At 39.4% G+C, this 13,076-nt stretch overlaps 1 protein-coding gene across 1 annotated transcript in view; it reads right to left on the bottom strand.

Moving 5' to 3' along the window:
• Nucleotides 1-13,076, bottom strand: part of dst (dystonin) — a 201,468-nt gene that overhangs the window by 16,162 nt on the left and 172,230 nt on the right. The window contains exons 82-88 of the mRNA XM_084093588.1: nucleotides 12,621-12,791; nucleotides 10,743-10,898; nucleotides 9,375-9,581; nucleotides 7,544-7,663; nucleotides 4,916-5,085; nucleotides 3,320-3,479; nucleotides 632-826 (exon numbers count right to left, since the gene is read on the bottom strand). Coding sequence (XP_083949714.1) covers nucleotides 632-826; nucleotides 3,320-3,479; nucleotides 4,916-5,085; nucleotides 7,544-7,663; nucleotides 9,375-9,581; nucleotides 10,743-10,898; nucleotides 12,621-12,791 — 1,179 coding nt within the window. The remainder of the gene's footprint in view (nucleotides 1-631; nucleotides 827-3,319; nucleotides 3,480-4,915; nucleotides 5,086-7,543; nucleotides 7,664-9,374; nucleotides 9,582-10,742; nucleotides 10,899-12,620; nucleotides 12,792-13,076) is intronic.

The following is a 13,076-nucleotide window of genomic DNA, read 5'->3' as shown; positions in this document are numbered from 1 at the left end:
AATTCTCACTAATGGCTAGTTGTAGCATGCATATTACAAGTATTTTGGGTATTTATTAGTACTTATAAAGCACATATTAATGCCTTATTCTGCATGATCATATTCTACATCCCTTAATCCACCCAATACCTAAACTTAACAACTACCTTGTTAACTATTAATAAGCAGTCATTAGGAGTTTGAGGCAAAAGTCGTAGTTAATAGTGAGATTTGGACCCTAATCTAAAGTGTGACTGATTGTTTTCCTATGCCTGGTAATCAGCATTTAAAATTCCCTGATATCAGTTTCCTTTTTAAAGGACCAGTATGTCTTTTGTTCACTGCAGTTTTAAGGAGAAAATACTCAGCATTGGTGTTGACTTATGAATTTACACATGGTTTGTCTTAAAGCATATTAAAAACACCACATAGAGATATAAACAACATTATAAACAGGATTTTCACCACAGGGGTCTTTAAATGGAAAGACATTTACAGATGATTTACATAGAAGGTTGAGTAGCTCGTTTAAATCTAGGGGTCAGAAAGACTAAATGATGTTTTGAGGATATGACCGTGTTTCAGTGTGAGATGTGGTCGTACCCGACACAGTGCCTGACTGACTCAGTTTCAGTGTGAGATGTGGTTGTACCTGACACAGTGCCTGCTCAAGCCGAGTCTGTTTGGACACAGAGAGACTACACACAGTCTCCCAGCGAGTGCTCAACTCTTGCATCTGAACTTTGACCCAGGAAGAGTCATCGTGGGTGTTCTCAATAAGCTCTCGGGCCGAACGCTTCAAAGCCTGCACGCTGCCGGTCCTCTTGCCCAACTCTTTCTGGAACACCTGTAGTTCACATGAACACACACGTTTGATAAAATCAGCCCAATGTCAACAAAAACACTGCAAAAAATGCTTCTCTTACTTAGTATTTGTGTCTTGTTTCCAGTCCAAATATCTGTGTATCAGTAAAATGACAAGATATGATGTCCTGTTTTCCAGGGGAATTAAACAAAAGTTGATGCTTTTGTTGATGCTCAAAAACAAGAGTTGATGCTTAAAAAAAGCAAAGTTATCTGCCAATGGGGTAAGAAAAATAATCTTAATTCAAACAGAAACAACATTATTTTTCTGACCCCACTGGCAGATCATTTTGCTTTTTTTAATCAAAAACTCACTTAATTTTTATTTATTTCCCCAGAAAACAAGACTTAATATATTATGTCATTTTACTCATCTAGTAAATGCATCTTTATTTAAGTATTGTTAGATATTTGGACTGGAAACAGTGAAGTGTTACCTACGTACCCTAGCTGTCACACACAATACAGTTATTTTCAGGACTGGCAACCGCATTCTCGGAAAAACGCGTGTGTACTGTGTGTTGCGTGCTTTTTTTATATATGGTTTCGATAATTTACAGACATGGAGATATGAGCTGTGTGTCGTCTGAAGGTTTTAGATCCAGTCACGTGACTCAAACGCTCTTCACCCAGGGATAAAGGCTGCTGTCGGTTAATGAAGATTTGACGGATTGGACTCTTGTAGTGTCAAAAGTGATGAGATTTTTTAGTTTTATGGACGTCGCCATCTTTGATATTACTTTGGTCACAAAGACGAATACAGACTTGATTCCCATTGCATGTTCTTACAGACAGTATTTGAGACGTTACTGTACGCCGCTGTTTCATTTCGAGACTCACACCTGTAAGTAAATGCGGTTGTCAATCCCAAAAACTGACAGAGTGAACACAGACAAATATTATTAAAACGTTTATATAAAAACTGCAATTTAAATGTTTCTATACACCTTAGTGTTTATTTCAGTGTTGATTATGAAAGAAATTTGATTCATTAATTATAAAAACTTTCTGTTTTGGTGTTTCAGTAAAAAAATGCATTTTTATTCAACATATTCATCAAACAAATAACACTCCTCATGCAAATATGATACTCTACTAAGTGTAAAACGTTATTAGATTTAAATAAAACTGCTTATTTTATATAAGAACTATATTAATACTTTTCACAATTAATGAATCATATTTATAATCAACTTTCTGACCATATTTCGTGTAGATTGTTTTACAGAGCTGGTAACACTGCATTCTGGGATTACATTCACAGTACAGGATACATGAGATGCTGGACTAGAATTCGGTCGATTTGCTTTTTTAGCAGCTTTTGCACTGAGAGCATCGAACACACTCCTAACTTTATTAATAGCCAGACTTTTATGACATTTGCACACAACTGCAGTCACGTCAACACTAAGCCATGACTTCCACTCAGCATTGGTAATTACAACAAAAAAAAAGGAATATGTTGGCTCTGTGGTATTTATGATGTGGTGTCTGAAACATGGATCACTTTAGGTGATCCTTCCGTGTCTCACGACTACATAAACGTTGAGATATTTATAGAATGTTGTCAAAAAGCTGGATTTTTTTCAGCTCTAGATTGCACCGATAGAAATCAGGCGTAAACAGCACCAAACATAGTCAAAGACTGCTGGTGACCGTTTTCTCAGGCCAAGGCCTCAATTATGATCATGAATGAGGTCATCACTAGCCTCATCAGCTCAGTGTGCTCTGATCTAAACTGTTCTGAAGATGTGATTGAGTTTGGACTTGCCAGGACTCCCTTCACCCCTAATTGAAACCAGTGGGTTCTGTCATATCACACTCGCTCTGATGAAACTACAGCATAATTATATTTGATTCTTGCCATAAACTCCAAATACAGAACCAAGAGGCTGAAAACATAGGGACTTATATTTTAAGAAAGTTGCTCAATGCTTGAAAAATGCACACACACACATGCGCACGCACGCACACACACACACACACACACACCATGGGTCAGATTGGACATCAAACTGCTCTTGTATTTCATGATCATGTGCTGTGCCCTCCATTCATTTTTGTCATCACTGTATTATAATATTATTTATTTTAATCTAGATTTGTACTGTATTTTAGGTTAGGTTTTTGTTCTGCTGTCACGTTACAGTATATTTGATGAGCTCTGTGTATATGCATTGATCAATGTACATATGCAAATATTATTCAATGTTCATCATATAACATTTACATTTTTGTTTGAATAAAGCATTTAAAGCTTTCATATTTGGACAAGGAAGGATTATAAAACTAGTCTAATGACATGCTCTTTAGTAGAGCCAAAACTATCATAGAAATTTATATATATATATATATATATATATATCATTACGTTAGATCTTTGTATCAATTTTATTTAATTATGAAATCATTGCTTAATATCCCATGCTGCAGTTCAGTGCTGAAGAAGCAGGTTGTGTAAATCAGTGTACACTACCTTATGGCTGTCGATGAGGTTCAGGACGAGGTCTATGTCCCCGTGAACCGGCTGATCTTCTGCTAGCTGTGGTTCCACTCTATACAGCCAGTCGATGAGCGCCTGCAGTGCGTCTGTGAACTGACCTGAGAACAGCAGAGCCTCCTCCAGCTTGTTCTGCCTATACGAAACACAGCCCATATGGTGTCAAATACACGTCCTTCAGTCTGATCGCCAATAATGCACAGTTGACAAGTACATTAACAAGGACATTAACTACTTAAAACAGTACGATTTTAGGTTTCAATTGACCCTTCGCAGGGAGCTTGATTGACAGGCGATCTAACCAATCATAATCCACCATCCGCCATTTTGTCCGACAAAGCAGTCAGGAGAGATAGCAGATTAACATGGGAGAATCTGAACTTGAAAAACGGAGTGTACTGACGCCTTTCCGCGGTTAAAACAACATTCCTTCTTATGTTCATTCATGTTTATTTGATGCTATAAATTAACTAGAAGGAAGAGATGATCGGTTCACGAGCAGCTTTAACTGATGCTCTACAGCGATCTGTCAGACACATTTAAGAGCCACAAAACGGTATGTATCGTTTCAATTTCTTTTAAAAAATGACCAAATTTGAAAGGTGAGACTTTGTTTAATATGTTTAATATCAAAAGTAACCGAAAAGTAACCTGGTCTGTCCTGTCTGTCAGCGTGTTGTCAGTCTCCTCTCTGCTCCGCGATGTATTTTTCACTGCGTGAGAACATGGTGTGGCGTGAGAGCAGCGTAGCTTGTCGGGCATAGCGACAGTAACTAAGGGGGGCGGGTCTTTGCGAAGGGTCAATTGAAATGCATAAAGACAAATATGTATTTTACTGTAGGGATTCTGATGTCACCTTTAACTTTGTCAATTTCACTAAAATAGCACTTTGATATGACAAATGCTTGGCAGTAAAGTGAATCACTATTGAGAAATTACATTATAGTTTGGTGCAAATGTGCATTATTGTCATAAAATAAATAAATTCCAAAACATCAATTCTTTGATGGATGGACCTATTATGCTTGTTCCCATGTTCATCTGTGTTTAGTGTGTAATGTTGCGGTCTGATCACGAAAAAGCTCTAGTTCTTCTCTATATCACTGTCAGTGTTTCTGAACTCCTGAAACGCCTCCATTGTAGTCTTGAGTTTCTTCCGGGAACGAACACGTCACAATATTCCTCATTATAATAATTAATGCGCAGAATAAAGGGGCGGGGCCTGGTTGAGTTAGTTAGTAGTGTGTTAAACTGGCGGTTATGGTAAGGGGCGGACATTTCCCAAACACACTCGAAGCGCTCGACCAATCACAACACACTGCTCCAGCCGACCAATCAGAGCACAGTGTGCTTTTCAGAAGGAGGGGCTTCAGAGAGACAGGAAGTAAACAGAGCGTTACTGACAGACTGGGAAGAGAGGAGCCGCAACAATGGAGAAAATGGGTTAAATAATCAACCTGTTTTAGTAGAGCCTGAAACAACATCAAGACTGTAAAAGAACAGAATATAGGCTTTTTAAAAGTGGACGGGGGATAAATGTAACCAGAACACATTTGCCTGAAATCCATGTACCTCTCCACAGATTTCCCGCAGACTGTGTCCCATTTGTCCCTGAGCTCACTGAGCATGTCGTCCAGTTTCTGGTTGTCATCTTTCAAGGAGGTCTTGTCCTTCAAAGCTCGGCCCGTGCGACTGGTGGTGTCATACACTGAATGCTTGCTGCCCAGTGCTTTCTGGAAGTCCTACACAAGACAAACACAGGCGTGAGGTCATGCACATGCAGCTCAAGGGCACACGTCATCCTGTGAGGCCTTACGGGACACCTGAGGTCATCAGATCCTGCCAGATATCTTTGTGACTGAGTCATCTGAACATCTGAGGCACTGCTGAGCTGTTAATTACACACTGATATGAAGCACTACGGCCACACAATCCTCCGCCCACTCGTGTCCTGCTTTAAACACACTGATGCTGGAGACTGAGGAGCTCGTCTTCAAACAGCAAACATGCTCAGTGTATTTACTTCCATTATTCGGCATTGTGTGCCTTGAAAAGGTGGACCTCTTTAAACCTCTAAAAATATAATGTGAACCTCTTTAAAATATCATGGTTATTTCCAAAGAGTGGGAGACTGAATTATACAGGAGCATAACAGGATGCCACTTATGACCCACATTCAGCGAGTGAAAAAACACCTGGTATTGTGATTCACACTCTCCGTCAACCAGCACGTCAGACGCTCCACACACACAGATGGGGGATTAAAAACAGAGTAGCTAATGGTGTGAACAGGAAGTCTATATGACCCCCTTTACACCTGGCATTAATATCCATTTTCTTTTCTTTTTTGTGACTGAAGCACAAGTATAAATAGCGCTAAATATAAGTGTAAAAACAGGGGTTTTATTTTATTCCTTTCTCACTCGTGAGCTGCATAAAATGGGTTTGTTCATTCCATGTTTGCTCCCGTGAAAGTGATGTAGAGTGTGACAAGATAAGATTAAACCAAAACACAAGCTTTCACAGGAGACGCATTTGAAATGTATGTTAAAGGGTTAGTTCACCCAAAAAATTCAATTCTGTCATCATTTACTCAATCTCACGTCGTTCCAAACCCACAAGACGTTCTAAACACAAATTAAGATATTTTTAATGAAATCAGAGATTTCTGTCCCTCCATTGTAAGCAGGGCTGGCGATTGCTATAGGCGAACTAGCCTATCGGCCTAAGGGCGACACTAGAGGGCGCCTGCACCCCCAACACAGGCAGTCGCCCTCTAGTGTCGCCCTTAGGCCGACTCCCCATTAATCATAGAATTAGAACGACAAGCGAAATAAAACATGATCATCCTAGGGCGCCCCTTCAGCCAAACATTTAATTACTTGTCAACCTGATTATTAGATTGAATTGATGATTATTGTCGATCATTTCTTAATTGGGGGGGGGGGGGGGGGGGGGGTGGTGTTACGTTACATTTGGCAAGTGCTCAGCTGCTGGTGCGTTGATCGAGAATGAAGCGGTCTAAACCCTCTGGTGCACAGGGACGGAAACGGAGAAAGGAAGAAGATATCCCTAAGAAAGCCCAGTATAGAGGTAAGTCTTCTCATCTCAGCCATTAAGGTGTCAAACGAAATAAATTTACTTAGTATTGTGCATCACCTAATATTGGACGTTTCATTGCTGTCACTAAGCTAACACTAGCAAGCTAGATACTTTGCTAGCTTGCTACGTATTACTGTTCATCTTATTATTTGAGATAGGGATAGAACTACAAGAACGTCAATCTTTTAATTTTGCAGTGGTACGTACAGTATCCATAATAGCACTTTTGTTTGTAGAGGGTATAGTTAATCCAGTTTATGGGTCATAATTTGCTTAAGTGTCCTTACAGGTGCTTAAGAGTGTTTTTGTACAGTTAATCCAATTTGGTAAATAGCCTTGAACATTCTTTGTAGCATTTGTGTATGTGCAATTTATTAGTGTATCATTTAAGTCATAATTTTCTTGTTGAAGTGTTGGAGTGACTATTAAGAGCATTTTTGTTTGTATAGTTTAATAAATACTTATCAATTAAAAAACTCACTCTCGCCTAGGGCAAGCAAAGGGCTAGAGCCGGCCCTGATTGTAAGTCTATTCACCCAAAACTCTGACGCTTCAAAACTCATTTAATTCAAGTCTTCTGAAGAGACACGGTCACTTTATATGAAGAGCAGATTTTATTAAGGCTTTTATTCACATATAAACTATGATTAGCGAACGTACATAGAGCACATCAGATATGGCAGATGGAAGCTCATGCATGCTTTTCACGAATGAATAGACTTTCATAGGAGGGACAGAAATCTCTCAGATTTCATTAAAAAGATCTTCATTTGTGTTCCCGGAGATGAATGAAAGTCTAATTGATTTGTACCGATATGACCGTGAGTAAATGATGACAGAATTTCAGTTTTGGATGAACTAACCCTTTACTAGAAGCAGCCGGCTGCATAAACTGCTCAGTCCAGTCTTACCAAGTTTACCAGTAAAGTCTTTTTAAGACTAGTCATACATTGTAAGTCTAAAAACATAGATTGAATCTGAAGCTAGTTGGCTAGACTAGTTCAGGTGGAAATGTTAATGCGTCTAGACTGAACACTTGTGTTTGTCTGACTGAAAACTCTAGGAGTAAACACTGGGTAATGGACTGGTGCCAGTCACCTTGTGCTGGGTTAACTGTGTCTTGATCCTGTCTGGATCATTAGCAATCTCCAACTCAGAGTCCAGCGATCTCTCTGACTCTTCCAGCCACTCCATCAGTTTGTTCCAGGTCTCATGGAACTGCAAAAGACAAGAGCATGATAGTCCATGTGTGTAGTTAGCAGTATATCTTAGCATTTTCTTTTCCCAGCCGAATGCTATACAGTTGCTTTACGCCACTGAACCACAGAGGATTTCATTTGGCTTTTTTCATACTGTACAAAAAAAAATATTCTTTCGTGCCCAACAAGTTTGCTCACAATCAATTACAGTTGTTTGCATATATATTCACCCCCTCGCCCCAGGTCAGTTTTTTTTTTTATTAGATGTGCCTTTGGCAGCAATTCCAGAAGTGTCTGTGTTGATACTGTAGGACTGTTGATCCTGCACATCTGGCCACTGCAATGTTCCTCGTTCTTATTTGCGAGAGTAATCCAGCTCAGTCGGGCTGCATGGAGTGTGTCCCCTCATAAATTCTCAATTGGACTGAGATCTGGACTTTGACTTGGCTACTCCAGGACATCAACAGTATTTTTTTAAGCCATTCCTGTAAAGCTCTGGCTTTATTTTTGCATATGTCTTGCATTGAGAATGCAGGGATTTCCCTGTATTTCCCTACATTTATTTTATCCTGAATCCTCACAAACCTTTTCACAGTCTGCTGCAGAGAAGAATCCCATAGCATGAGAGGATCACTGCAATCACCAGTGATGATTTAGGTGTGTTATATTAAAGTGTATAAATGTGAGTATTTCCTCCAAAAAAATGGTTTTAAGTCAGTTATTTATATATTTTGCTGTAGTGTGCCAGTGGGAAATATCAGTTTACATTTCCAAACATTAATTTTGCCATTAATTGTAATAATCCAGTGAGATTTGTGTATGCACAAGGAGTCTGACAACAGCCGGTATGATCTGATCTCACCATCATCGAGTCCGTCTGTGATTACATGAAGAAACAGAAGAAACTGAGACAGACTAAATCCAGAAGAACTGCGGGAACGTCTCCGAGACGCTTGAAGAAACCTTCCTGCAAAGCTCCCTGAAAAACTATGCGCAAGTGTACCTGGACAAAAGCCGTTTTAAACGCAAAGGGTCGTTACACCAAATATTGATTTGAATTAGTTAATAGAAAGTTAAATCATAAATAAATTCATTTTATGATTTTATTTTTTGAAAGCACTTTACAGCATTTTAACACAAGTGCCTTAAATTTTTCACAGTACTGTTTCACAGTACAGGAAGGTTTCTTCAAGCGTCTCGGAGACGTTCCCGCAGTTCTTCTGGATTTAGTCTGTCTCAGTTTCTTCTGTTTCTTCATGTAATCACAGACGGACTCGATGATGGTGAGATCAGATCATACCGGCTGTTGTCAGACTCCTTGTGCATATACAAATCTCACTGGATTATTACAATTAATGGCAAAAAGAATGTTTGGAAATGTAAACTGATATTTCCCACTGACACACTACAGCAAAATAACTGACTTAAAACCATTTTTTGGGGGGGTGGGGATATTAACTTGCCTAAGACTTTTGCACAGTACTGTATATAATATGTGTAATATTGTAAAAAAGTATTTAAAAAAGATATGAAAATGTAAAAATAATTTAAAAAATAAAAATAATTTCAAATCACTTTGTAGCGATCTGTTTTAACTTTGACATTAAAGAGTCTCGCTTTGTTGATCAGTGGGGGAAAAAAAGTCCAATTAAGTCCACTGTGATTCACCCTTTATTACAGTGACTGCATGCTCTTTAAATGAGTGCTAGCACACGGGAGCATTCTCGCACCTGTTTGGCACGTTTCCTGGCGTCGTCCAGCTGGCGTCCTCTCTCCACCGAGCGCTGAACCACCTTCTCCCAGCGGCCCTGAACGCTCAGCAGGAGGTTCTTGATCAACACCACATCTTGTTTCTGACTGAAGTACTTCAGGTGTGTTCCTGTCTTATCCAGCTCGATGATTTGATCCCGATGAGAGTTCACCTCAATCACAAACACCTGCAGAAATCCAGCAGATCCATTTTAGGAAACATAATTATGGACATATTTCTGTCAACTGCAATAACATGGCTCATAAGTCACAATGAAACAGAAGTGACAGATCTTTTCTATATTATGACGTACATCTGTTTTACGGATTATCCAAAAAGAAAAAAAATGTAAGGTGGGGACTGGGTTCTGTGCACCGGTTGTTGATTGGATGTTGAGATGTGGGTGTGGCACTCAACAGTGTATGCAGATGAGCGTGAGTCTGCATGGGCGGAGTTTAAGCACACCAAGGGTATGATTACACGACAATGATGTACTCCTTCGTGTTTTCTGCCTATAGACGAGATTCACACGGATCTGCGAAAATGAGTAAAATCGCTGTATTCTGCTGTCAAGCCAGTAGTTGGCGATGTCACTTTGTAAAGAAACACTATGAGCTTATAGACTAAACACGTAAAACACATTACGTCACCGTTTCCACAAATGCACATTGCACTTTGAAACCTGTTTTCAAAAGATTTTGTTTTAAGGCCCCCAAAATACAGTTGTCGTGTAAATAATTTGTAGTTGAAAATGGTTTTGTGTAAACGGGCCCTAAATCATTATAGAGGCCTGCATTCGTCATCAAAGAGAAGAGAAGTCTGTCATTACACTAGAAGATCCAGTTACAAAATTTCTATTTAAAATCACAAGGTCAAAACATTTTTTAAGGGTGCAGTCTGTAAGAATGACAACTAGTGGTCGAAATAGGTACTGCAGTCCAATTCAGTCGTGTCTCCCGCCACCTGCTCCTCAGACTCGACGCTCACACGGGTTGCCAGTTTGAGCACACACAATAGGAACGAGCGCAATGGACAATGAAAATTGGCAATGTGCAGTATCACAGACCAAAACAATAGCAAACATTTCAGCCTGGTAACGCACAATTCAAAGTAAAATAACTGGCTGTAGAAGTGTTTTTCAGAGAAACGAGTATGTGAACTTAGCATGTTTCCTCAATATAACATATTGCAAACTGCAAACATATTATGGTATTTTTATGCTTTAGTAGAGTGAAAAAGTTACATACAGCACCTTTAAATGAAACGCATGCATGGTCGATAACATGCATTTAGAAAATAGATAAGGTTTATTGACATCAAGTGTTATATCATGTCAGAGAGCACTGACCTTATGCTCGTCTATCTGGAACATGATGGTCTCGAGGATGAGAGAGGCAGGAGATATCATAGTGAGCGTCTGTTCGGCCTGGGTCAGCCAGTTGATGAAATCCTGCAGTGAGTTATGGAAGTCTGTGGCCATCGCCAGAGCTTCCTCCAGTTTCACCTATGGGCAATCGAACACACACACACACACACACACATTAAAGAGGAACTATTGTGCTTTTTTCCATGTTCATCTGTGTTTAGTGTGTAGTGTTGCTGTTTGATCATGATAAAGCTCCAGTTCTTCTCTATATCAGTGTCAGTGTTTCTGAACTCCTGAAACGCCTCTATTGTAGCCTTGAGTTTCTTCCGGGAACGAACACGTCACAGTATTCCTCATTATAATAATTCATACACAGAATAAAGGGGCGGGGCCTGGTTGAGTTAGTTAGTAGTGTGTTAAACTGGCGGTTATGGTAAGGGGCGGGACATTTCCCAAACACACTCGAAGCGCTCAACCAATCACAACACACTGCTCCAGCCGACCAATCAGAGCACAGTGTGCTTTTCAGAAGGAGGGGCTTCATAGAGACAGGAAGTAAACAGAGCGTTACTGACAGACTGGGAAGAGAGGAGCTGCAACAATGGAGAATATGAGGAAAATAATCAACATTCAAGCAGGAAAACCTGTTCTAGTAGAGCCTGAAACAACATTATACAAAGCCTTTTATCTCAGTTTAATGTACAGGGAGAACTATAAGTCATTCGTAGGTTGACCTCCTTGAGCACTTTCAAAGCAATAGTGTTTGTTTAAGCGGCCTGACAATAACCCTTGTTAGGCTTATTGCAGAGAATAGACCGGTTTGACAATAGAGGATGAGGGCGGAGGACTGTGGGAAATGTGTTTGAAAAACAACCCTTAGCAATGCTTACTAAGGCAAGTTAGCAACAAGATATGGCAAGATACCTCTTGAAATTTTGTGAAATATGATGTTAACTACTGGAGCATTTCCCTCTATTATCCTCGTGTCACTGATAGGCAGAGGAGGATATGAGACAGGAACTGCAATGATCTCATCAACACCAACAGCATGTGACTCACCGCGTGTAATGTGATGTCTGGTTAGCATCACATGTCAGGAGGTATTTTTGTGAAAGCTGCAAACTTTAAAGGATGACTTCACTATGTTACAGATGACAAGAACTTGTGTGGTCAAATTCCTGTTGTAAACAGATGTCTTTGCCAATCCCCAGATTCAACACAGAAAAATGACCCAAATCAAATTTACATTAATCAGTCCGTGAACGGCCAGATCTGATTTGGATATTTTAGAAGTCTTTTGTTTTCCATTGAATATATGCTAATTTTGAACTTTGAGAAATAGTACATCCAAAAACTGAACATGTGCTCATCACTTACTCACCCATGCTATATTATTTAGCATTTACTCACCTATATGTTATAATATAACACAAGTCTTATTTTTACTGTGCCTTACTTTTTTAAAGCTGTGTTAATGGTGTTTTTATAACATATGCCTTTATTGTATGGACAAGAGTGAATATTCTTTAATACTTTTGTGTAGGAAAAAAAACAAATCATACAGGTTTGGAACGACGACAAGGGTGAGCAAATGATGACAGAATTTTAGTTTTTGGCTCCACTATTCGCTTATTCCACCTCTGCAACTTTTTTTTAGACCACAGACAACTCGACTTTGTTCTGTACTGATTTATAACTCACTTTGGGCGTGCGCTCAAGTGAAAACACATCAAAGCACAACAGCTCACTGATCTGATCTCACAGCTATACTTTAAACCAACAGCCCACTGATGAAGATGAAGATGAGTCAAGCTGACAGGAAGAACACAGAGTACAGTGAGTACATCAGACTGTTCTCACCTTCCTCTCCATCACTTTGGCCTGAACACATTCCCACTTGTCCTGCAGGTTGCGTAGGTCCAGTTCAGTGGTGCTGTCTTGACCCTCAGGGGTCAAGGCCAGAATCTGCTGCCCTCGCTGAAGAAGTTGCTTGTATATTTCCTCCTTCACTTCCAATGAACTGCAGAGCTCCTACACACACACAGAGACATCGTGTTCACAGACAACTTGACATATGTTTACTATTCAAAGAAATATTCTTTATATATCAGCAGAAATGAGTGTGAAAAATCTATAAATCCCCTTAAAAAAAAAAAAAAAAAAAAAAAAAAATGTAGTTGCACTTTCATACAATTAAATAAAGCCAAAGAAAATCTGAACGTCGTTGTGTTTTTCATCCCCATGTTAGATTAAAACTAATTAAGACTTTTTTCTTCTATGCAACACAAAACTAGATTTTGGAGATTTTACAGAATC

This window comes from Abramis brama, assembly GCF_963993115.1.
Source record: "Abramis brama genome assembly, chromosome: 19".
NCBI classification, from domain to species: Eukaryota; Metazoa; Chordata; class Actinopteri; order Cypriniformes; family Leuciscidae; genus Abramis; species Abramis brama.
The sequence above is the reverse complement of the archived record's forward strand: the minus strand, read 5'-3'. Positions and strand labels throughout refer to the sequence as shown.